Source organism: Microtus oregoni, unplaced genomic scaffold (genome assembly GCF_018167655.1).
Source record: "Microtus oregoni isolate MIOR12 unplaced genomic scaffold, Mior012 000049F_ref0000343, whole genome shotgun sequence".
NCBI classification, from domain to species: Eukaryota; Metazoa; Chordata; class Mammalia; order Rodentia; family Cricetidae; genus Microtus; species Microtus oregoni.
The window spans coordinates 11,106,528-11,131,728 of record NW_024543223.1 but is presented as its reverse complement, the minus strand read 5'-3'; the positions used below and the strand labels follow the sequence as shown (position 1 = coordinate 11,131,728).

Genomic DNA, 25,201 nt, shown 5'->3' with positions numbered 1-25,201 from the left:
GAAGACATCTCAGTAAGAAAAAGACTACTAATGTTAAGTCAGATATTCTTGAACTGAGATTTTTGGCCTTGTATGCCTGCCTTCTCAGTGAGAGCAGTTCAAGTCTTTTAGCAAATGCTCTTTTCTTTTCAATAAGAGTTCAAATTGTCATTGTCAGCCAAAGGTGGTCTACATAAAACACTAACTTTTGAAAATGAATACTTGAATGTGGAGTTTACACAGTTCTTGATAGTGACTCTGACTCTGAAATACATATTTATAATTATTTATAATTTGGGATGAGCCAAAACCATAAAAGAGGCTAATTAGTTTTAAGAAAAATGTAATAGTATGACAGGTGTGTAAAAATGAGCAAAAAAGAAGTTGGTGTTATTAAAACATTGTCTTAGTTAGGGTTTCTATTGCTGTGAAGGGACACTATGACTATGGCAACTCTTATGAGGAAAATATTTAATTGGGGTTGCTTGCTTACAGTTTCAGAGGTTCAATCCCCTATCATCATGGCAGGGAGTATGGCAACATGCAGGTAGACATAGTGTTGTCTACATTTTGATGAGAAGGCAACAGAGAATGGACTGTGACACTGAGCGAAGCTAAAGTAGAAGAACCCTTACAGCTTGCCCCTGCAGTGACACACATATAAGCGCACTTCCACAAGGCCATAGCTCCCAATAGTGCCACCCCCTGTGAGCCTATGGGGGCCAGTTACATTCAAACTAACACACGCATATTAAGTAAAATTGTTCATTTTATTTTCTTAAAATATTTTACATTTATTTTATGTTCATGAATATTTTGCTTACAAGTATGTTTGTATATCATGTGCATGCCTGGTGCCTGTGGAGGTCAGAAGAGGGTATTGCATTCTCTGGAACTGTAGTTCTGGACACTTGTGAGCCACCATATGGTACTGAGCATTGAACCTGGATTTTCTGTAAGAACAACACATGCTCTTAAGTGCAGAGTCATCTCTTCAGCTTCCTCCCATTTTGTTTTCTTAAGACAAAAAAAGGAATGTTTTTGATTTAAAACTGAACTCCTGAGCAAATTGGGAGCATGGGGATCTTGGGGGAGAGTTTAAGGGGAGGGGAGAGGCAGGGAGGGGAGAAAAATGTAGAGCTCAATAAAAATAAAAAAAAAACAACTGAACACATCAAAGGTGGTTTGTATAATTTGCTTCTGTCTTTATACTAACTTCTCCACAATGTCATTTATATCCACAGAGTTATAATTTGATATGCTAATATATTGGAACTATGTAAAACTGAAGGTTTTGCAAAGGAGAATATTTTTTATGGCTTGAAATCAAATTGTCTGTTTCTTTAGCATATTCTCTTTTTTAAACATTAAAATTACTGGTCAGTATTCTATATTTTCTATAAATTAATGAAAATTAATTTTGTACTTAGTCCTAGGTTCATTCAGGAATTATTTTTTCTTTTTCAAAATGATTTTCTTTTGCTTGAATTTAGTTCTTCTGTAGACATTTTCACATACTATTAACTCTTGTTTTTAAAAAATTACTTCTTCACTCATTTTTTAATTTAGTCATTCATGAGTGCCATATATATATATATATATATATATATATATATATATATATATATGATATGGTAGGAGAGGCAGTACAACAGAACTACCTTAGAGTGATGTACTTGTTCACACAGGGAACATGTATAGGATGAGGAAACCTGAATTTAGGAAGCAGGCTGAAGTGTAAGAGAAATTTACAACTTTCCCTCACAGTTAGAATGTGGGGCATAAGGCAGGAAGAGTTTGTATTTTGTTATGAGGACTATAGAAAACAACGAAAGATTTTTGAGCAGAGGAATTCTTTGACAGGAGCATAAAACAAAGGTCAATAAACTATGACCCATGGCCTCTTTTTTCTTTCTTCCTTTTCCTTTGCATCAAGTGTCTTGATCCCATTCATTTCCCCATTCTCTCACAGCCGCCCTTTGCTCCTGTACTCCCATCCCCAAATAAAACAAAATTTAAGGGAAAAAATGAAAAAAAAGATCCCCCTAGGAAGGGGAAATAGACAAGATCTCCTGACAAAATTGGGAGCATTGGGGTGGAGGGAGAAAAAGAAGGTGGAAAGGGAGGAGGAGGGGAGAAAGGGAGCAGAGAGGAGAACTTGAGGGGACAGGATAGTTGAAATGGGGGAAGGACAGAGACAGAAATATTTGATATTTGATTGAGGGAAGCATTATGGTTAGCAAGAATCCTGGCACTAGAGAAATTCCCAAGATATATCGAGTAAATTGATTGAGGGAACCATTATGGGGCTAGCAAGAATCCTGGCAGTAGAGAAATTTCCAAGATCTCTTGAGTAAATTGGGAGCATGGGGACTTCCGGGGGAGGTTGAAAGGGGGAGGGGAGAGGCAGCGAGGGTAGCAGAGAAAATGGAGAGCTCAATAAAAATCAATTTAAAAAAAAATTCCCAGGAATCCACAAGGATGACTCCACCTAAGACCCTAAGCAGTAGTGGAGAGGGTGCCTGTACTGGCCTTGCCCTGTAGTCAGACTGATGACTATCCTTAATGTCACCATAGAACCTTTATCTAGCAACTGATGGAAGGAGAGGCAGAGAGCAACAGCAGAGCACTGGGCTGAGCTTCCAAAGTCCTGTTGAAGAGTGGGAGGAGTGAGAATATGAGCAAAGAGGTCAAGACTATGATGAGTAAACCCACTGAGACTGTTTACCTGAGCTAATGGGAGCTCACCAACTTTGTCCAGACAGGGAAGGAACCAGCATAAGACCAAACTAGACCCTCTGAATGTGGGTGACAGTTGCATGGCTGGGGCAGACTGCAGGGCCACTGACAGTGGCACCAGAATTAGTCCCTGTTGCTTGTGCTGGCTTTTTGGAAATCATTCTTTTTGGGTGGATACTTAGCTCAGATACATACCTAGATATAGTAGGTAGGGCCTTGGTCCTTTTTCGGAGTAATGTGCCTTGTTCTGTCTGGGGCATGGATCGGGGAAAGTGGAGGGACTAGGAGAAGCGAATGGAGTGGGAACTGGGATTGGTATGTACAATTACTAAATAAGAATAAAAATGAAAAAAGTTTTTGTAATAGTGACTTTCTCAGGATAATATGAAAAAGTTTTTTAGATTTTTTAAATTTATTATGTATGCAATGGTCTCCCTGCATGTGTGCCGTAATGCTAGATGAAGGTAGCAGATCTCATTATAGATGGTTGTGAGCCACCATGTGGTTGCTGGGAATTGAACTAATGACCTCTGGAAGAGTAGCCAATGCTCTTAGCCACTGAGCTATCTCTCCAGCCCCAAAAAGTTAGATCTTAGAACAATGTTATAATTTTAGCAACATTTTAATACAGTGAGCTATGTGTGGAGAATATGTAAAATATATATGTAGTTTATCTTTCTTTTAGGTTTTAAAGATTTATTTTATGTGTATTTCTGAATGTATATATGTATATACACCACATGTCTGCAAGAATCCATGGAGTCCAGAAGAGGGATCAACTTGAATTATAATCAGTTGTGACTCACTCGGGATAGGTGCTGGGAACTGAACCTGGATTCTCTGTTGGAGTAGCAAGTGCACTTAACCACTGAGCCATCTCCCCAGCTCTTTATTTTTAATATGCTTATATGTGTGTGTGTGTCTGTATATGGATGTGTGCACTTTAGTTCAGGTGTCCATGGAGGACAGAGGCATTGACTATCACTGAAGAAGTTAAAGTTATGAATGAGCAACCCTTTATGTGTGCTAGAAACCAAAGTTGGGTCTTCCGCAAGAGCAATAAGCACTTGCAACAGTTGAGCCATCTGTGTAGCCTCTATGCCTGAAGCTTAAAGAATTATTACAAGATTAGAACATAGCTCATTGCCAGTATTGATCATGTACCTTTCTTACTTACTCATCACTACCCTTAAGTCCTATCCATTGCCCTGTCCTCCTCCTCCTTCTACTTCTCCTCCTCCTCCTTCTTCCTTCTTTCTTCTTTTTTGTTCTTCTTGTTCTTGTTCTTCTTGTTCTCCTCCTCCTTTTCCTCCTCCTCCTTCTTCCTTATCCTTCCTTCTCGTTCTTCTCCTCATTCTTGTTCTTTTTGTTGTTCTTGTTCTCCTCTTTCCTTCTTTCTTCGTGTTCTAGTTCTTCATCTTGTTCTTTCTCTTGTTCTTGTTCTTCATCTTCCTCCTCTTCCTCTTCCTCCTCCTCCTTTTCTTTTCTTTTTTCTTTTTCGTTTGGTTTGGTTTTTCGAGACAGGTTTTCTCTGTATCTTTGGAGCCTGTACTGGAACTAGCTCTTGTAGACCAGGCTGGCCTCAAACTCACAGAGATCCACCTCCCTCTGCCTCCCAAGTGCTGGGATTAAAGGTGTGCACCCCTACCACCCAACTTCTTTTTTATTTTTTCTTTTATCACCCATCTATTATTTACCCAAATTAATTAGTTTTGCCATTTCAAAATTTCTTATAAATTGAATTCTGTTGGGCCTTACCACATGTTTCAGATTTATTCATATTGTGAAGAACACTTCATGAATTTTGAGACATCTCTAGCATTTCTATAAAATGAAAAGATAATACACTTTTAGACACAATGTTTTTTACTTTTTAAAATGATGTTTAGTCTTTGAAAGTAGGGTATAATTCTTGGCTTAACCCATCTGACCTTGAACTTTTTTTGGTGGGGACCGTTTTAATTTTGCTTCTGTTTCACTGGGTGCTAAGATTTGTTTAAATTGCTTACTGGTCTTAATTTAATTTTGGTAAGTGGTATACAGCAAAACAATTATCCCTTTCTTTGAGATTTTCTAATTTGGTAGACTATAGGTATTCAAAACATGTCCTTATGATTCACTGGATTTTCCAAGTGTGTGTTAGTATGTCCCGCCTCTCACTCTTAATTTTGTTAAATTGGATAGCCCCTCTCTAACTTTTAATTAATTTAGATAAGGATTTATCAATGATTTTCTCAAAGTACCAATTCCTTGTTTCATTGGTTCTTTTTTTAATTTCTCTTTTATTGATTTTAACCATAAGTTTGATTATTCTTGCCATTTACTGCTTTTGGGTATGAATTATTCTTTTTGTCCCAGAGCTTTCAGGTATGCTGTTAAGTTACTAGTATGAAATTTCTCCAATTTCTTATATAGGCATTTAGTGCTATGAACTTGACTATTAGAACTGTCTTCATTGTATCCTATAACTTTGGGTATGCTGTGTATTCATTTTCATTTAGTTCTAGAATTTCTGTATTGACCTGTTTTTTATGTAACAGTGAGAAGTTCTTCAATATCCCATGAATTTGTATGCTTTCCATTGTTTCTGTTGCTGATATCTAGCTTTATTTAATCCCTGTTGGTCTGATAGGATGAAAGGAGATATTTCAGTTTTGTTGTTGAGATTTGCTTTGTATCCAAGGGTTTGGTCAGTTGGGGGAATGTTCCATGAAGTGCAGAGAAGGGTATATTTTGTGTTTGAGTGAAATGTTCTGTACATGTTAGCTTTGTTTGGTTTATAAATGTCAGTTAGCCTCAGCATTTCTCTGTGCAGTTTTTGTCTGGGTGAACTGTCTGTTGGTGAGAATGAGGTATTGAAGTCTCCTACTATTAGTGTGTGAGGGTCAATATATGATTTAAGCTGTAGTAATGTTTCTTTTACAATCTTGTAGCCCTTATCTTTGGAGCATAGATGTTAAGAATTGCCATGTCCTTTCATAGACTATTGATGAGTGTATAATGCCCTTTCTATCTTTTATGATTAGCTTTGGTTTGAAGTCCATTTTGTCAGATATTAAAATAGCTACACCAGCTTGCTTCTTAGGTCCATTTGCTTCGAATATCTTTTTCCATCCTTTTACCCTTGGCTGGTGTCTGTCCTTGATACTGAGGTGTGTTTCTTGAATGTAGCAGAAGGATAGATTTTAGTTTTGTATCTGTTCTGCTAGGCTATCTTTTTATTGGGGAATTGAGACCATTGATGTTGAGAGGTATCAATGAGCAGTGTTTGTTGATTTCTATTATTTTGTTGTTCTTATTGTTGTTGTTCATGTGTGTACATGTATTTTCTCTCTTTTGATTTGTTGGTCTGGGATTATTTATTGCCTATGTTTTCTTGGGTATGGTTAACTTCTTTAGGTTGGGATTTTCCTTTTAGAGCCTTTTGTAGGGTTGAATTTGTTGATAGATACCGCTTGAATTTGGTTTATCATGGAATGCTTTATTTTCTCCTTCTATGGGTGATTGAAAGTTTTGCTAGGTATAGATGTCTGTGTTGACATCTGTGTTCTCTTATGTATAATATCTTTTTAGGCTTTTCTGGCTTTTAGAGTCTCCATTGGGAAGTCAAGTTTAATTCTAAATAGGTTTGTCTTTATGTGTTAGTTGGTCTTTTTCCCTTGCAGCTTTTAGTATTCTTTATTTCTTCTGTCTTTTTAGTGTCTTGATTGTTACGTGCTGAAAGAAAGTTCTTTTCTGATCCAGTCTGTTTGTGTTCTATATGCTTCTTGTACCTAAATATATATATATCCCTCTTTAATTTAGGAAAATATTCTACGGCTGTCTTGAAAATATTTTCTGTGTTTTTGATCTGGGTTTCTTCACTTTACTGTTTTCCTATTCTTATTTCCTCTTATTCTTATTAGTCTTTTCATAGCGTTTCAGATTTCCTGAATGTTTTAGGCAGGATTCTTTTAGATTCCACATTTTCTTTGACCGTGGTTTACATTTCTTTTGGTATGTTATAAATGCAAGGGATTCTCTCTTCCATTTCTTATATTCTGTTAGTGAGGCTTGCTTCTGAGGTTTATATTGGAGCTCCTAAATTTTTCACTTCCAGTTTTCCAGTTTGGGTTTTCTCTTTCCACTTAATCTCTTGAACTTTCTATTCATTTCCTTTCACTATTGTTTGTATTTTCATAGATTTCTTTCAGGGATTTATTCATTACCTTTTTACAACCTCTGTCCTAGTCATAAAGTCAGTCTTTTGAGTTTCAGCTATGTTGCAGTACCCAAAGAAACTACAGTGGTAGGGTTGCTGGGTCTCTTTGGAGATGTATTTTTTTGTATTATATTGATTGTACTTTTAAGCTGGCTTCTATCTAGGTTTGAGAATATTGGAATTTTAGAAATTTGTTGGATGGGTATTTTGTTTCTTGTTTCTTTGTTGCCTCTGTAGTTCTTAGTAGAGTGTAGTAGGTATGTGTTACCTGGTAGAAATTCTGGGACCCTGCTATGTGTGGCCACTGGGGATTCCTTGGTAAAATATGTCTAGGTATTGGGAACTGATACTTAGTAATGGGGTTGGGCTGATGGATACCAAGGAGGCCCACAGGAGGGAGAAAAACAGGATATTCCTCTAGGATCTGCTTAGTCCCCTGGGAATCGTGGCAGAGAGTAAGGAGAGGCCAAATGACTTGGGGTTGTGACTCAGGGATTGGATATGGAGAGAAGGGAGAGTGAAGATCTGAAGCTTGATTACCTGCTTCACCTGCCTACTTGCTTCTCTGGCAGGCCTGGTGGCATGTTTCTGGGGACTACCTGCTGAATTCAAAGGCAGCAATAATGCAATGAGTGACTGTAATGGAGGTTGTAAAATCCCTATGTAATCTTTGATGATAGGGCTCAGAGAGGAAGGGGAGACCTCAGCAGGTGTTCTATTGCCATACTGGGGTGAGGTAGGGGATTGAACTGGGGGGGCGGGTCAAAGGGAGGCTATGGCAGGTGATCTGCTACAGAAGTGGGAATGAGACTGGGGAATTGGATGTAGAAGAATCAAGGGAGAGGTGAAGATATGCAGTTGGCCTACCTCTTTCCCAGGCTGAGCTGGACTTCAGGTTCCCAGGGAATTCCTGTTGAATTTGAGGGCTGGAATAAAACAATGAGTATGGGGCACAAAAGTTTGGAAGAAGATCTGTGATCCACTGGAAATGGAGGCAGGGTGGGGAATAGGTAGGCTGCAGCAGGTTGTCTGCTACAGAGCGGGTGGGGGTCAGACTTTGGGATTGGATTTGGAGGAATGGAGGGATAGGTGAAGATCTGCAGTTAGTCTGTCTGCTTCCCTGGTTGGAGTGGCCTACAGGTTCCTAGGGAATCTTTTCCCCTTATTTTAATAACCTAAAAACTTCTTTTACCCAATCAATAATTTGAGTGGTTATTGTATTTGAAAATTCTTTTATTTACTTGTTTATTTTGTTTTCAGCTTTATATGACAAGAACTCAATAAGCATGGTGGAAATACTAATGATCTTATTATTGAAAGAATATTGAACTTTATGAAATAGTAGTTTTTGTTTTTCAATCATGAACAATCTGAAATGGAGATCCTAATCTGAAGAGAATGCTTACAACAAATATGGGAAGTATTGTCATTATAGGATGTACTTAAACTAGTGGGTAAACAGGTCAGTGGAAACAGGCAAGAAGAGACATTTCAGTAAAAAAGCTAGTGAGAAGGAAAAAAATGTTAAATTGCCTTCCCATCTTTAAACTGATACTAGAAACTAAAGTAGCTTCTTGGATGCTTTATTCTGTTTTTGTGTTCTGTTTTATTCCTGTGTGGAACTCAGTAATATTCAACACTGTTACTTTGGTAAGAAGGTTAGTAAAGAAGCTGCAAATTTAAAGTCAAGTTTTTTTTTTTATTTTCTTGCGTTAACAATTCTTCTAATATGGCATGATTTACTATGGCATCATAGAAAGACAGCATTAGAGAGTATGCATGGCAGGGTAAAATTAAACACATGCTCACAATCAAATTAATGTATCTCATCTGTCTTCAACTAATAACAATCTGTCATGTTATCTATCTGAGTAGGGGCATAAACAGTTTATTTTGTGTTTGGAGTAACTTCCTGGAGGTAGTTAATGTGACAAGTAGTTTGTTTGAATTGAGTATAACCAGATCAACACTCTAGATGTTTCCTTGATAACCTAAAAATTACTGTTAAAATCTGTACAAGTGCTGTATTTATATTTTGCTTTTACTTATTTAAGTTTAGTTGTGGTAACTTTTAGACTCATTTCACAGAGAATATTCTGTTGCTGCAGTTATATGTAGAATGAGGAGCAAAAACAGTTGATATTTTGAATAGTCTTTGTCAGGGACTAGATATTAATAGTGTAATTATTTAGCATCATAGAGCACTTTCCCTTGTTTCAAGGCATGAAATAACTGATTTGAGTGAAAAAGTTATATTAATTATTATTATGTTATGATAGGACACTAGAAAAGAAGTACATGGCAAATAAAAATGCTGCCAAGTTTAAGACCAGGATAAAAAAATAAAAATTTATTGCAAACTGTTTTCAGACTTTAAAATTGTACATCATTTAATCTTATAAGCAGTTCTGATTATGTTTTGTATATCTAGGTTTTAAAAATCTGTTATATTGAATACTCTGGTCTTTGGCTATAATGGTCAGTATAAGGTAGTTACTGTGGAAATCATGAATAAGGTGAATGAAATAAAGTTTTCTTCCACCTTCCTAATGTGCTTGACTAATTTTATTTTTTATTTATTTATCTATTTTTTTTTATTTTTATTGAGCTCTACATTTTTCTCTGCTTCCCTCTCTTCCTCTCCCCTCCCCTTCAGCCTTCTCCCAAGATCTCCATGCTCCCAATTTACTAAAGAGATCTTGTCTTTTTCTACTTCCCTTGTAGATTAAATCTATGTAAGTTTCTCATAGGGTCGTCATTGTTGTCTAGGTTCTCTGGGATTGTGAATTGTAGGCTACTTTCCTTTGCTTTATGTCTAAAAGCCAGTTCTGAGTGAGTATATATTAAATTTGTCTTTCTGGGTCTGGTGTCTGGGCTACCTCACTTAAAAATATGTTTTCTAGCTCCATCCATTTGTTGGCAAAATTCAAGATGTCATTATTTTTTCTGCTGTGTAGTACTCCATTGTGTAAATGTACCACATTTCCCTTATCCATTCTTTGGTCAAGGGGCATTTAGGTTGTTTCCAGGTTCTGACTATGACAAACAATACTGCTATGAACATAGTTAGTTGAGCACATGTCTTTATGGCACAACTGAGCATCCTTTGGATATAAACCCAAAAGTGGTATTACTGGGTCTTTTCCTAATTTTCTAAGAAATCGCCACACTGATATCCAAGGGCCTGTACTAGCTTGCATTTCCACCAGCAATGCAGGAGTGTTCCCTTTACCCCACAACATCTCCAGCATAAGTTGTTACCAGTGTTTTTAATTTTGGCCATTTTTGCAGATGTAAGATGGAATCTCAGAGTTGTCTTGATTTGCATCTCTCTGATGACTAAGGATGTTGAATATTTCCTTAAGTGTCTTTCAGCTATTTTAGATTCCTCTGTTGAGAGTTCTCTGTTTAGGTCTGTACTCCCCCCCTTTTTTTTTATTGGGTTATTTGTTCTTTTGATGACCAATCTTGAGTTCTTTGTATATTTTGGAGATCAGACCTCTGTCTGATGTGGGGTTAGTGAAGATATTTTCCCATTCAGTAGGCTGTCATTTTGTCTTGTTGACCATGTCCTTTGATTTATAGAAACTTTTCAGTTTCAAGAGGTTCCATTTATTGCTTCTCTCAGTGTCTGTGCTGCTGGAGTTATATTTAGGAAGTGGTCTCATGTGCCAGTATATTCAAGCATACTTCCCACTTTCTCTTCTATGAGGGTCAGTGTGATTGGTTTTATGTTGAGGTCTTTGATCCATTTGGACCTGAGTTTTGTGCATAGTAATAGATATGGGTCTATTTTCATTTCTCTACATGTTGATATCCAGTTATGCCAGCACCATTTGTTAAATATGTTTTCTTTTCTCCATTTGATATTTTTTTGCTTCTTTGTCAAAAATCAGGTGTTTGAAGGTGTGTGGATTAATATCCAGGCCTTCGATTCAGTTCCATTGGTCTTCCAGGACAGGCTCCAAAGCTACAGAGAAACCTTGTCTTGAAAAACAAAACAAAAATAAACCAAAAAAACAAACAAACAAAAAAAACAAAAAACAAAAAAAAAAACAAAAAAAAAGAAAAAAAAAGAAAGAAAGGAAAAATTTAAAGGTGCTGGTAACAATCATTTATGTATACAACATGGTAGCAGAACAATTTAATGTTTATGAGATTGTGACATTTTTAACATGTACAACTTTTTTCTGAATCCTTTATGAATTTAAAAACAATTAACACTGAGGTGGCCAGTGGAAGTGCTTGGAATTAAACAGGAACATTTGAAGGTTTTCTGATATATTTTACCCACAGGGATTGGATTTGTGTTCCTAAATATGTAAGCACAGCCTGGTCAGTCTGTATAATGTTACTTGTTCGTGTATTTCAGGGATAAAGTTTGATGTTTTAAGATAGGGTTTTACTATGAAGCCCTGGCTGTCCTGGAACTCACTCTGTAGACTGGGCTGACCTCAAACTCAAAGAACCTCCTGTGCCTGGCTCCTAATTCCTGGGAATAAAGGCTTATGCCACCGTGCCTGGCAACAGTATGTTTTTTTACTGTCACATTTCACTTCCTGTCCAGGGAAGAACTATGTATACATTCGGTCTAGATTTCCTTTACATTTGCTTTAATATAAACAATTAGGAAATTAATATAAAAATTAGTAATTCTTTTAAAAAAGATTTACTTCTGTTTTTATTTATGTGCATGTGTTTCTTTATGTATGCCATGTATGTATTGGTATCTGCGGCGATCCCTTGTAGATGGGGTCATACGCAATTTTGATCTGCAGTGTGGATGCTAGGAACTGAACTAGATCTTCTAGAAGAGCAGCAAGTTCAATTAACTGATGAGCCATCTCTCTAGCCTGGGAACAGTTATTGCTTAAGTAAGATGGCTTCTTGTATGTGATCTCATCATCTTTCTTGGTCAGTAAAGTTCAACAGTAGGGATCGTCTGTTCAGATATAAAAATTTTTGCTGTAACTGGAATTATACAGTATTATTCTATTAATGACTGGCATGTTTCAAGTAGCCTGAAAATTACATGTTGTAAACTGAGACAGGACATTACTAAGAAAGAGAATTACAGATCAATCTAGGCAGTTTGGATGCTCACCTTACTAGACCTGGATAGAGGTGGGCGGTCCTTGGGCTTCCCACAGGTCAGGGAACCCTGATTGCTCTTCGAGCTGATGAGGGAGGGGGACTTGATGGGGGAGGGAAATGGGAGGCGGTGGCGGGGAGGAGGCAGAAATCCTTAATAAATAAATAAATAAATTTTTAAAAAAAGGAAGTGCATTGTGATGTACATTGTGGTATGAGCAAGATGCTCATATCATGGTTGATAGGAAGCAGTAAAGAAGATAAGAAGGGGCTGGGGATTCATATCCTCTGTAAATGTTGTGGTTGTACAAGTTTGCATTCCCACTAGCAATGGATGAGTGTACCCCTTTCTCCACAACCTCTCCAGCAAAAAAGACTTTACCCCCCCTTTTAAAGCATTAACTTTATTTTATGACATTTTAATACTCCTTTTCTTCTCTCTCCCAAGCCTACATATGTCTATCTAACACTATGACCCATGTAGAGGTCTTTTATGTCTGAATCTGTCCTATTGCATGGTCTTTAATTCTCTACTGTCTTGAAGAACTTTAAAAATTTTAAGCAGCTTGGTTCCAGCTGCTCTGGATGTTGGCTCCACATCTTTCCGATTTCAAAATGGTGGATGTACCATTTCTGCTAGCTCTGGGGACACCAGGTAGGAGCCACATTCAGCACTTTAACTCTGAGACCGAGCCTTTTATCTGAGTTACAGCCAAATCTGCCATGCTCAGCACTGCGCAGCCTGGCCTATTGTAAATCTGTAACTCTTTACTATCCAGGAGCACTTCTTAAAATGCTAAGCGTTTCTTAAAAACTTTAGCTTGCACCACGTAGGGGTAATATGCTAATGCCTGTTTCCTGCCCATTCTAAACCTTAACTGTGCTGTTATTATGATAATTACGATAGTTCCTGCCTGAGTTCAGCACCATGCGCAGTTCTAGGCACACAGCAGTCCACATAGCCATCAAGAAGTAGCACTTTACTCACAAAACCCCATTCAAAAGCTCTGTCTCCCACAGGAGCCAGAGATCGCACTGGCGGCACAGCCCAGAAACTGGTATTTCAAAACTGCCACTTTGTAGCAGACTTGATCCCACTGCCTACCCAGGCAGGGAGTGCCAGCCAGGCCCCGAGTGGGCATAGAATAGCATTGCAATTAATAAATCTTACAACAGATCATAATGGGAAAACAGCTGTTGGTAGTTCTTGAACTAGTGCTATCTTTTCTGAATTGTATTTTTATCCTAGTCAAAAGTAGCCAATTCATTTTTAAATATGTTGAGAACATACAGCAATTTTTCTTTATTTTTCTGCAGAGTGCCATTTCCCTTGCTTTCAACATTGAAAGAGAATCTTGTAAATACCAAAAGTTGTCCTGTTCAGACTATCTCCCCTTTAGTCTAAATAAAAAAAAAACCTACCACACTGCATAATTAGTTTTAATACCTCATGTGATGGTTAATCTTGATTGTCATCTTGAGGGGAATCTAGAAACACATAGGAGACAAGCTCCTAGACATGCCTATGAAGGATTATTTAGATTAGGCTGATTGAAGTGCCCACTGCGATGACACCATCCCATGGGCTAGAGTCTTGGACTGAATAAAAGGGAGAAAGAAAGACAAGATTCATTACTTTATACACGAGTACTGTATTTACATCATTTTCCTACTCCACCTTTTCCCAGCACGCCCTTTCCTCAAATTCATGTGTTCTTATTCTTTAGTTATTATCGTTACACATTGCTTTAAAGCCCAGGAAGTATATCTTGCTCATTATTCTCGAAGTGGATACTTAGTGATTTATAATCAGGTGCATCTTGAAAGTAAACTGGTTGTGAATATATTAATATAACTATGGAATATAAAATATTTCTGAGTTGTTCTAATTATTAAATTATCCTATTAGTAATTAAACTATTTCTAGCCCTTACATTTGTTTTTTCTCTCTCTTTTATTGATTTTTATTGAGCTCTACATTTTTCTCTGCTACCATTTGTACATCCTAACTTCACCTCATAACTGTGCTTTAATGCACTACATTGAGCAGGTGTGTTTTGAACTTTGTCATAGTGTGTGAATTTATATAGGTGAAGCTATAGTAATAGTAACACCACATAATTTTAAGCATATTGCCAACCTTTGTTCACTCCTCATTGGCTGATTCTGAAAGAATACCATATGAAATTGGTATATTTATTATTCACAGTTCATCAGTGTGTAAACTGAGGCACAAAGAAGTTAAAACATTGCCTAGGATTACACAGTGGGAAAAATATTGGGAAGTAAGTCAAATTTAAACATGTTAAAAATACTTTTATTAATTCTAATATTGATTTTTGTTCTATCTTTAACTTTTTTTTCTAGTTGACTTGGAGCATATGCGAACAGTAAAAGCTGATAAACACTTACGATTTTGCCAGGAAAATGGTTTTAGTAGCCACTTTGTTTCAGCCAAGACAGGAGACTCTGTAAGTAAAACGGTAGAGTGTGTTGTAAGTGATGCTTTGTCTTCAGTTGTTCCTGGGAGCACACTTCTGATTCCTAATAAGAAATACTGGATGTGTTCGGAAGGAAGACATAAATAAATTAGATGAGAATGCTTATTTTGGATAGATTAATTTTATAGTTGATTTAGTAAGAATTATAAAGTACCCAAGTCACCCATAACCTGGCCTCCAGAGACATGCATTCAGAGTCCAAGAGGATTCTTTAGTGTTTTTCCTCTGAAGGTCTCACTGTCATTACTGCTGCTTCCTGTATGATAGGTGTTGCATTATCCTGATTATCTCTATTGTGTAGGTGTATCATTTAAAGCTCATGTCACAGGTCTCAGTCTACATAGATATTATGTGGTAGAGATACGGTTTGTGAGCCCAAGTAGTGATATTCCAGGCCCACTATTTTAACCATATCAAATGTTCACTAAACATTCAGATCCTTATCTAGAAATAGTTTTATGGTTGTTTCTTTTATTTATTATTTTTATCTGTAAAAAACTTCCCATGTCATTTAGTATTATAAAGTAAATTTAGTCATTATTAAATGTTCAAAATATATCTAATCATGCCCTATTGTTGGACATGTAGGGTTTTCTTTTCTAAGTTTCAAGCATGAGTTTTATTATGAAATTTTAATAATACATTTTGATGCTTTTTCCCCCTTCCTTTCTTCCTTCCTTCCTTTCTTCCTTCCTTCCTTCCTTCCCTCCTTCCTTCCCTCCTTCCTTTCTTAAAGTTTTTTTGAGACAGGGTTTCTCTGTGTAGCTTTGGTGGCTGTCCTGGAATTCGCTCTGTAGACCAGGCTGACCTCAAACTCACAGAGATCCACCTGCCTCTGCCTCTTGAGTGCGGGAATTAAAGGCATGCACCACCACTGCCTGGTGCTTTATTTTCTTTAGACTCTTTGACAGGGGATTGAAGCATGTTATTAGATGCTTACTAGAAAGACTAAATTAACCTATTCTACAGAGTAATTCTATTCTATAGAGTTTCCTAATATTATAAGATTGCTATGTAAACCCTTGTAATACTAAGGATTTAATTGTTTTTAAACCTTTGCTAACGTTGTAGATCAGTACAAATAAGAATACAACAATAACAACAATATAAACCTCACTAATTTTGAATTTCTTCAATGAGGTTGAAATTTGTAAAATTTTATTAGCTATCCACTTTCTACTTAACAGCATATAATTTTCATTGGTTTAAAAATACTATTCCCATATTTCATATTATAGATAAGAACAGATTGTTACATGACTTGCAAATATTTATCACTGTCCAGTTTTTTTTTTTCCTGAGACAGGGTTTCTTTATGTAGCTTTGTCTGTCCTCAAATTTACTCTGTAGATCAGACAGGCCTTAAACTCAGAGATCACTTGCCTTTGCCTCCCAAGTGCTGGGATAAAGACCTGAGTCAACACACTTGACTGCTGTCCAGGTTTTGTTTGAATTAGTTTTTTCTTTTTCTTTCTTTTGGTGCTGGGACTCAAATCCAGGGCCTTGTGTATGGCTGTTGATTAAAAAAATTGTTTAAGTATTTATTTATTTTTAATTAATGTGTATATGTATGCCTGTGTGAGTCTTTTTATGTGTCCCACATGTGTGCAGGACTCCATGGAAACTAGAAGAGGATATAGGATCCACTAGAACTGGAATTAGCCCGTAGTTATAAGCTGCCATGTAGGTGTTGGGAAATAACCCTAGGTCCTCGGGTGGAACAATATTTTCTCTTAACTTCTGATCCATCTCTCCACTTCCCTAGAAATAATTAAGTTAGTAAAGTTGGGACTTATATTCAGTAAGTGATCCTGAGATGAATTGGGGTAGGAACCTGGTAGGACAGTTACAGAATAAAGGTAAGTTACATAGCAGAAATGGTCATGCCTCAATCTCCCAAGATTGTAGAGGACCTGGAAAAAGCCAACCACTTCTGAACCACTGTTTATAGAAATGTTCATAATGTATAGCTGTAATGGACTTTATCACTCCTTTACCCCAAACTGATAAAATACAGTAAATAGTACCAAGTTGTTTTACTTAAGGAATAATGGAGAGTTTTGACATTATCAATGATAAGAGAACCAAAAGTGTTAATGGTTTGGAGAGAAAAACCTGTTAAAACAGACTAGAGCCAGCTCAAGAGAACAGCATAGAACTGACAGTCAAACACCAGTACAATAAAGTATACATGAATTTACTTTCATTTTCTTCAGGAATTGTAGAATTTTATAATACTTTTAGATGTGTTGGCATGTTTTTTTACATTTGTCATTGTAATTAATACGTTAAATTCTTAAACATGGGGCTGGAGAGATGGCTCAGCTGTTAAGAACACTTGCTGCTCTTGCAGAGGACCTAGGTTTGGTTCCCAGCATCCACATGGTGCCTTTTAACTACCTATAAACTTCATTTCTAGGGAATCTGACAACTGCTTCTGACTTCTAGAGGTACCAGGTACACATATACTATGCATATATATATATATATATATATATATATATATATATATATATACATACACACATGCAGACAGAATACTCAAACACATAAAATAAGAATAAATCATTAAAAATTCTTTAAGAATGTTTTTAGCCCGGGCAGTGGTGGCACACGCCTTTAATCCCAGCACTCGGGAGGCAGAGGCAGGCGGATCTCTGTGAGTTCGAGGCCAGCCTGGTCTACAAGAGCTAGTTCCAGGACAGGAATCAAAAGCTACGGAGAAACCCTGTCTTGAAATCTCCGCCCCCCCCCCAAAAAAGAATGTTTTTAGTAGTTGCAGGTTTAGAATAATTCAGTGGACTACTTAGGTCTTCAAATTGTGGTTTAGTCCTTTAAAAATTATTGCATTTATGTGTTACCATATATGACATATGGGCCATTTTTGAAGTACTTGTTGTTTATTCTTTTGTAGAAAGTTCAGTGTATTTGAAGGTAACTGAAGCATGCCTGCTTTAAATCATTTAAACCTATTTTGTTATGTAGGTCTTCCTGTGTTTTCAGAAAATTGCTGCAGAAATCCTGGGAATCAAATTAAACAAAGCAGAAATAGAACAGTCACAGGTGATTATCTTAAAATTTATATTTTAAAAAGTAACAAATTTCTTGTGACGTTAATTTTTATGCCTCAATTCTTTCCCATTTATTTTATGTATAAATCACTAAAACCTTGGAAACAGATTATATGTATAATGACTGTTTATTGTAAAACATGAAAAAATAATTTTTATAAAATGATGATATTCATGTAATTTTTGTCCCATTTGGTGGAGAAAAGGGAATAAAAATTTTATTAGTTCTTTCTTAATGGATTAAGGTTCAGAGAATCCTGTCTTGTATTTCTTCTTGCTTGAGAGAAGACCCCACTCTGTATGTAGCCTCTCTTGGCTTCCTCCTGCCTTCCCCTCCCATGTGCAGGGATTTTAGACCCTGCTTGTACTTTTTCTTTGGGGTTATCTTTCTATCTTTAAAATATATGTAATAATATTATTTTTTTATACTATTTTGCTATTTTAATAACATTATTAGTTACTAAAGTTACTAGACAATATCATAAGTTAACATCAGCATCCAAGAACTTAAAAATGCCATTGTAGCTTCTCTGTAAATCATACATTTCATAAAACAAAGACTTTGAGTAAGAATAATCTGGTTAAAAGCAACAAACTTTTTTCCTAAATTCCTCCATCTACCTTTCCATGCAGCTAAAAACAATTGTTATCTTTTCACATCTTTCAATATTTACTTGATTATTTCATAAATTCTGTGATGTACTCTCATGGTTACACCTATGTGAATGTGTTAAAGCAGTTAGAACTAGCTTCCTTTTCTCGCCCAATAGCCCCCTTTTACTTACGTATCGTACATATTTGTTATATATGTATAAATATATAACATATGTATATATTATATATTTCATGCCAGATATTTTCTACAGAAAGGTGTATGAGAGAAATAGTATTTCTTTGTGATTCTTATTTCTTATTCCTCTTAATATGCTCATCTCCAGTTCTATCAGCTTGCCTGGAAATGGCATACTTTCATTCTTCTTTTTGGTTGAACTTAACTACAAAGTGTACATGCATCCCATCTCTTTATCTGTTCACCTGTTGCTTGATACCTAGACTGATCCAAAGTAATGTATGTTATGAATACTTCTATGAAAATGGGTGTATAAGTTTCTGTATAGTATTTTGACTTAGATTTCTTTGCATGTATTCCAAAGAGTGATATAGCTGGATTGTATAGTAAGTTTAGTTTCAGTTCTTTGATTTTTGTAGTGGCTTTCCCTAGTTTACATTCCTACCAGCAGTTTATAAAGGTATCCACTCCCATCCTTGCCAGAATTAGTTTTTTAATCAATAGCCATTCTGACTGGGATGAGATGGAATTTCAGTGTAGTTTTGGTTTGCTTTTTCCTGATGGTTAAGGACATTGAAAGCATTTTCATGTATTTATCAGTCATTTGTACTTCTATATGTATCTCTGATTGCCTAATTGTATATTCCATGAATAGTGCTACATTCCAATTCCATTCCTACTTCCCTATTTCATGAATAGTGCTGCAGTAAACATGGATGTGTAGGGATTTTTATAGTATGTTGCCTTAGAGAAGGTAGTATAGCTGATCATATGGTAGGTCTATTTTTAGTTCTTTAAAGACTTTCCATACTGATTTTTTAGATTATTTGGAATAACTTATATTCCAACAAGCAGTGCATGGTTCACTCCCCCTTTCCACATGCTTACCATATTTATTTTCTTTTGTTTTCTTAAATGGTAGCCATTTTAACTCTGGTAAGATAACATCATACCATAATTTTGATTTGCATTACTCTGATGACTAGGATGTTGATCATTTTTTCATGTTATTTTTACTTGCCCATTTACAGATCGGATTTTTTTGTTTGATCAGTGTTTCTGTTTGTTTGTTTGATTGATTGATTTTAATATATTGTAGATAAAGAATCCCTTATTAGAGGTATAGCTGGCAAAGATTTTCTCTCATTTTGCAGGCTGTCACTTCACTCAATTCATTTACCTTGCAGAAACTGTTTCATATTCTTGATGTTATTTCTTTAGTTCTTTGCAGAAAGTCTTTGCCTCTGTCTGTATCTTGAAGAGTCTTCCTTATATGTTTCCCTTAAGAGCTTCAAAATTCCATAGTAAGTTCTTTGGTCCAGTTTGAATTGACTTTATGTAGTATGTTTTGTGCAGGATAAATATATACTTTCATTCTTTTCCTTGTAGATATCCACACATTCCATTCTTTTTCTATCAACTACTTAAATTCATGTTTTCTAACAGGTTAAAACTTCTGAGTGTGGTGATGTACACCTATAATCCCAACACTCCAGAGGCGAACGCTGTCTGATCTTTATGTGTTCAAGAACAACCTGTTCTATATAGCAAGTTCCAGAGCTGCTAGGGCTACATAGTGAGATCCAATTTCAACTGAAAACATTTTTTTGAGATCTTAGACACAATACACTTAAGTCTTATGCTTTATAGAATAGGAGATTGTGAAGACAGAGGACATGAAACTTTAGTGCAAAGCTGTGAGTGTTACAACATACAGTGGTCTGTTGTATGAAAGAAGGACAGGAGACTTATTATTACATTAGTGTTTAGTGTGAAAATTACTGTTTTTAAACATGCTGCATCCATGTGTCATGTGGTCATCATGTACTTTAAATATATTAATCAAAAATGTATGGGGCTGGGCATGTGTGAGGCCCTGGGTTTGATCCCCAGTGTGATAAAATAATTGTTTTTAAAGTTCACAGATGTTTCTATGCTAGACTTTAATAGTACAAAAGCAGAGATCCTTTGCTGCTTATGTAAATGTCTACAATCCCTAGTGATTCATTTTTAATATGTAATAGTAACAAGTGTTTTAGCTTTCAGTGCCTTTATCTTATCTCCTGTAATGGTAAGTATTATCTGGGTTAAGATGCAGCTGTGTAAAGTTAACCAGATTTAACTTTAACACTCTCCAAAGAGTCCATGTATTTTTACCTTTGACTCTCACTTCAGGTAGCTTTCTTGCTCAAGCTTTTGATTGGCCACACTTCTATCTTTAGCATATCTTGCAAATGGTCTTTGAGATGAGAATGAAGCTGGTGTTCACTGATGTGGCTCCTTTCATCCTATGGTCACTTCATTATTTCCTTCCATTGGCCAAAACAGAGAGACATTGACTGTACGTTATGGCTCAAGAAATAAAGGCTAGTGTTTTGTAGATGTTTCTCTTAAAAACAATAAAATTTGTTAAATAAGTCATATATTGTCATTCCACCTATTATGTAGTTTTGTGATATGGAAATGACATTTTTCTACTCACAATAAGTGAAACTTTGAATTTGCAGACACTTTTTTGGTGCAGCTTCATGTTCAACAGTCAAAATCCCAAAGAAAAGTTACCTTGTGGGTTATTAATTAATTTGACAAAATGACTGATGAAAGTTAGTCATTTATGGTAGTTAGTACTTTGACCCCTATGTCTTACAGACAGGTCAGTAACCTGACTGGATTTATAAATAGGGCATAAACCAATGTTTTGTTTGATCAGTGACTTATTTGCTGGAGGTGAAAATCCCTTTTCTTCATTGTAATCCATAGTTTGGCCTGAAACAGTTAGGTTGAGAGAGTCAGGTTATGGCATACCTTTAATTGATGTGCCCTGCTTGCACCTCATCTGTCAGTTGGCCCTGCTTCTGTTGGTAGCATCACACCAAGTGCCTGGTAAATGAAGACACTGTCCAGAAGTTAATACTGCTCACTAGAGAACCTATGCAGAACTTAACTAACTTCACACATTTGAATACGTCAATGGCCTGCTCACTTACTCTCAGTGTTTATCAAATCTTTATTAAGAAATATCTTCACTTAACAGCCACTCCAGTTAAATGTGTTTTCATGTGTATGTTAATAAGTGACTATATGGGGTTAGGAAGGGAGAACCTTCTGAAATCAGGTTCATGCAGCCAGGCAGAGAGTATTCCTGGTTTCAAATCTAAAGATGTGTGGTTATAGGAACTTCTCTATACATAGCTATCCTACAAAGACCTATAACCAAGGACAGAACAACTATTGTATAGTACCATGGTTTTGTTTAGTTTCTTGAAAGAAACAGCTGATGCACTTTAATATTGTATTTCATGTTTTTTTTATGTGACCCACAACTTTTGTTGTGATTTGCATTTGTTGTTGTTGCATTTGAAGTGATTTCTATATGAATTTGGAAATATGGGATCAGGAAGAGTGGGAAGTAAGCATCAGAGGAAATCATGGGAGAGTATTAAGTATAAATATGAAATTTCTAAAGGGCACACGTCTACCTCTGATTTTTGAAACAACAGAGTTTCTGTCCTTCTTTGTGTCCTTAGAGCATTATACTCACTATTAAAGCACTTAACTGGTGTGACAACTGGTTGTGTGTTCTTTGCCCACTAGGTCTATAATAACATGTGAATAAATCTTTCAGGTGGTTTGCTTATGTACCCCTAGCACAGAGTGGCTAACAGTAGAGCACTGGTAATATTTGTTAAAGGAAATGAATAAATACTTCCATTTCACTTTAGCTTAAACAAGTGCAATAACTCTTTATAGTCCTCTGTAGCACTGAGAAGTTCAGGGGCATCTGTTTCTGTGGTTGAACAGAATTATAAAGTATAATACTTATTGGATCTTTCCTACTTCTCTTTCCTTTTATGTGTAAACATCCTGCTGATTCTTTTGTGACATGTTTAAATTCATGTGTTAATTTTCTTTTTTCTGCTTTGGTGTTCCCTTCTATTGTCAGTCACTAAACATGCTTTTCATTTGTCTTTCTCTCTTTTTCTTTCTCCTTCATTTTGTTTATGTTGTACGGAATTGCCAGCGTATTGTAAGGGCAGAAATAGTCAAGTACCCGGAAGAAGATAATCAACACCCCAGCTCTTCTCAGAGTAGAGTCTGTTCAGTACAATAGTGCAGGTACTTATGGGTGAATTACTGCCATTTGGGGGTGGGGTGGGGACTAGTTATATTATCTTTTCTTCCTTATGAAAGAACATGATAAATAAAATGATAGAAGTCATGATTTAGAATTTTGAAAAGTTGGTTCTTTGCCAAGAAACTTACAAATTAAGCAAGAAATTGAGAACAAATTAAAATACCATTTCAATTACTTTCAAATATGTTGATCTTTATGAGTGTTTATCATAATACAGAGGATTGAAGCAGTTATTTCATTGGTAATTCCTATACCACTTTTCCCCTGAATAGATGGTAATTGAAAGCTCTGAATATGGCGGACAAGGAGGGCTGCTGAGAAGCCAAGGACAATGGCACTGGGTTTTGATCCTACTTCATGTTTTGGCTTTGTGGGAGCCTAGCCAGTTTGGATGTTCACCTTCCTAGACCAGGATGCGGGGGGGGGGGGGGGGGGGGGAGGACTTTGGACTTTCCACAGGGCAAGGAACCCTGACTGCTCTTCAGACTTGAGAGGGAGGGGGAGAGGACTGGGGGGAGAGGGTGTGGAGTCGGGGGACGGGGAGAGGAGTTGGTGGGGGAGGAGCGGGAGGCTGGGAGGAGGGGGAAATTGTTTTTTTCTCATTAAAACAAAAAGAAAGTTAAAAAAAAAAAAGACCCTCAGTCTACCTTGTGGAGATACTCAATCTAGAGGCTTTTCCTTACCCTGGTATTTTCTCTCATGACCTCTTTGCTCCATAGTTTTCTACGTGTTAGATAATAAAATAAAAGAAAAAGAAAAAAAAAAAGAAAGGCTTTAACTGCCCTTCTCTGTTTGTATGCATAGATTTAGTAAAAGCTGAAAGCAATAGAGGGTTTGTTTTAATTTGCATTTTTACTAAGGAGTATTAGACAATTTACTAAATTCATTGATTTAGACTGAGTGTGAGATAGAAGGAGGAGTGAAAGTATCTTTTGGTTTAAATTGATTTACAGGCATGGATATGAGGTGATTTTCTAAGTTCCTCACTATGTCATATTTTATTAGAGTCACTATGCATAAACCATAGTGAACTATTTCGAAGTAAGTATTTTGTTTTTTTTTTTATTTTTTTTTTCGAAGTAAGTATTTTGAAAGGAATGTTTTGAAAACTGGAAACGTTTTTAACAGTGGGGTTGCTCAGGTCACTCTGCTTTCTATGTGGGTCCTTTAAAACACACTTCTTTTTTAAATTTACAGAGTTATATTTAAGTGTAATGACCACGAAAGACTGAAAAATAATGAGAACCTTAGCAATGCTGATGTCTTATCTGTTTACTAAAATGAATGATTTTAACTTTAACTAAAATTAAAACCAGGATTTAAATCTTTATATTGATTTGTGAGTTTTTAATAAGACTTGTAATAACCTCAGTTAATGCTAACAAAAAGGCATGACTCATAACTGAATTGCTTCCTTAAAAAAAAAAAAGAAGATAAATAGGAAAACCCTAAACATGGCTATGTATTAGTTCTGACCAATTGTTTTCAGTACCAACTTCTGTTTCATCTATGATGTTTGTTATTAGAAGTTCACCAGAGCTCAGAAAACAAAAGATGTTCAGGAGCTTTTTCTGATGTCCTGATAATATCTCTTTTCTTTCATGGCAGAGGGTGGTGAAGGCAGATATTGTAAACTACAACCAGGAACCCATGTCAAGAACTGTTAACCCACCTCGGAGTTCCATGTGTGCAGTTCAGTGAATACATACTGTATCGATAGTTTTGGTTTTCTTCCCCAGGATTGGGCTCAGACTGTAAAGGAACATGTTTTATCAATGACCATTTCTGTAGTCAGTTCATACTTTCCTCTTGCTCTGCTCCTTCATCCTTAAGTTGCCTCATAGTAGCAGGCAACTCCCTGGACTGGAAGGAATTCGGCTTCGGGACCTCACATTTTGAAATCTGAATGGAGAGAGTCCATTCTCTGGACTGAGACTGCCTCTTCGCTCCAGAAGAACAATGTGGCTTATGTCCTTACTTCTTTTTTCCTAAATACAAAAGAATATAACCAGATGTGAAGATGTTCCAAGCTTTGATCATCATTCTATATCTGAACTCATGTATGTGAAAGTGTACTTCAGAGTACTGATGGTGACAGTTACTCAAGAAGGTGTTCCTTTGCTGGCTATTAAGAGAAAATATACAAAGCTTCATTTAATTGAAAGTGCTTCAAATGAGGCTGTAATAGAAATATTTTTTCATTTTTAAAAGGAGTTTAACTTGTTTATATTGTAGTTTATAACTCACAAGTAGTATTTGATATTGTATTTTATTACTGTATCATGGTCATTGCATATTTTATCATATTTGGCTTAGATGCTTTATGAATTTTGATAAATGGTTCAGCTGATCCTCCACATGGATCTCCTACAGACTGCACGAGAATGCTTTCAGATGAGTCGTGGCATCCTTGGATCATTGTGGATCGATCATACTGTACCTGGTGTTCAGATGTTTTTCTCTCATAAATAAATTTATTTAAATTATGTTTTCGAGAATTTTCATTCATTCATCTTCCTTTTTGTTACAGTCAAACAAAGTAGATTTGAACACATAGGTAGCAATCCTGAGGGTCTAGTGTGCAGTCAGTCATTGAAGAGTTCCTAGTTTATTTTGCTGGCCTGATTATAATTCAGAGCCCAAGACCTGCCATTTCTGGGTCTCCATCAGCTCCAGCCCATTTTTCTACCTTAT

At 36.3% G+C, this 25,201-nt stretch overlaps 1 protein-coding gene across 3 annotated transcripts in view; it reads left to right on the top strand.

Moving 5' to 3' along the window:
• The window catches only part of Rab28 (RAB28, member RAS oncogene family), an 89,686-nt gene extending 64,693 nt beyond the window's left edge, over positions 1–24,993 (top strand). The window contains exons 5-8 of one of the 3 annotated variants that reach the window (XM_041636530.1): positions 14,378–14,481; positions 17,497–17,574; positions 22,394–22,488; positions 24,116–24,993. In XM_041636530.1, coding sequence (XP_041492464.1) covers positions 14,378–14,481; positions 17,497–17,574; positions 22,394–22,483 — 272 coding nt within the window. In that variant the 3' untranslated portion in view covers positions 22,484–22,488; positions 24,116–24,993. Of the gene's footprint in view, positions 1–14,377; positions 14,482–17,496; positions 17,575–19,593; positions 19,693–22,393; positions 22,489–24,115 lie in introns of those variants that run through there. The other 2 variants (XM_041636529.1, XM_041636531.1) reach the window with 2 other exon arrangements.
• The last annotated feature ends 208 nt before the right edge of the window (positions 24,994–25,201 follow it).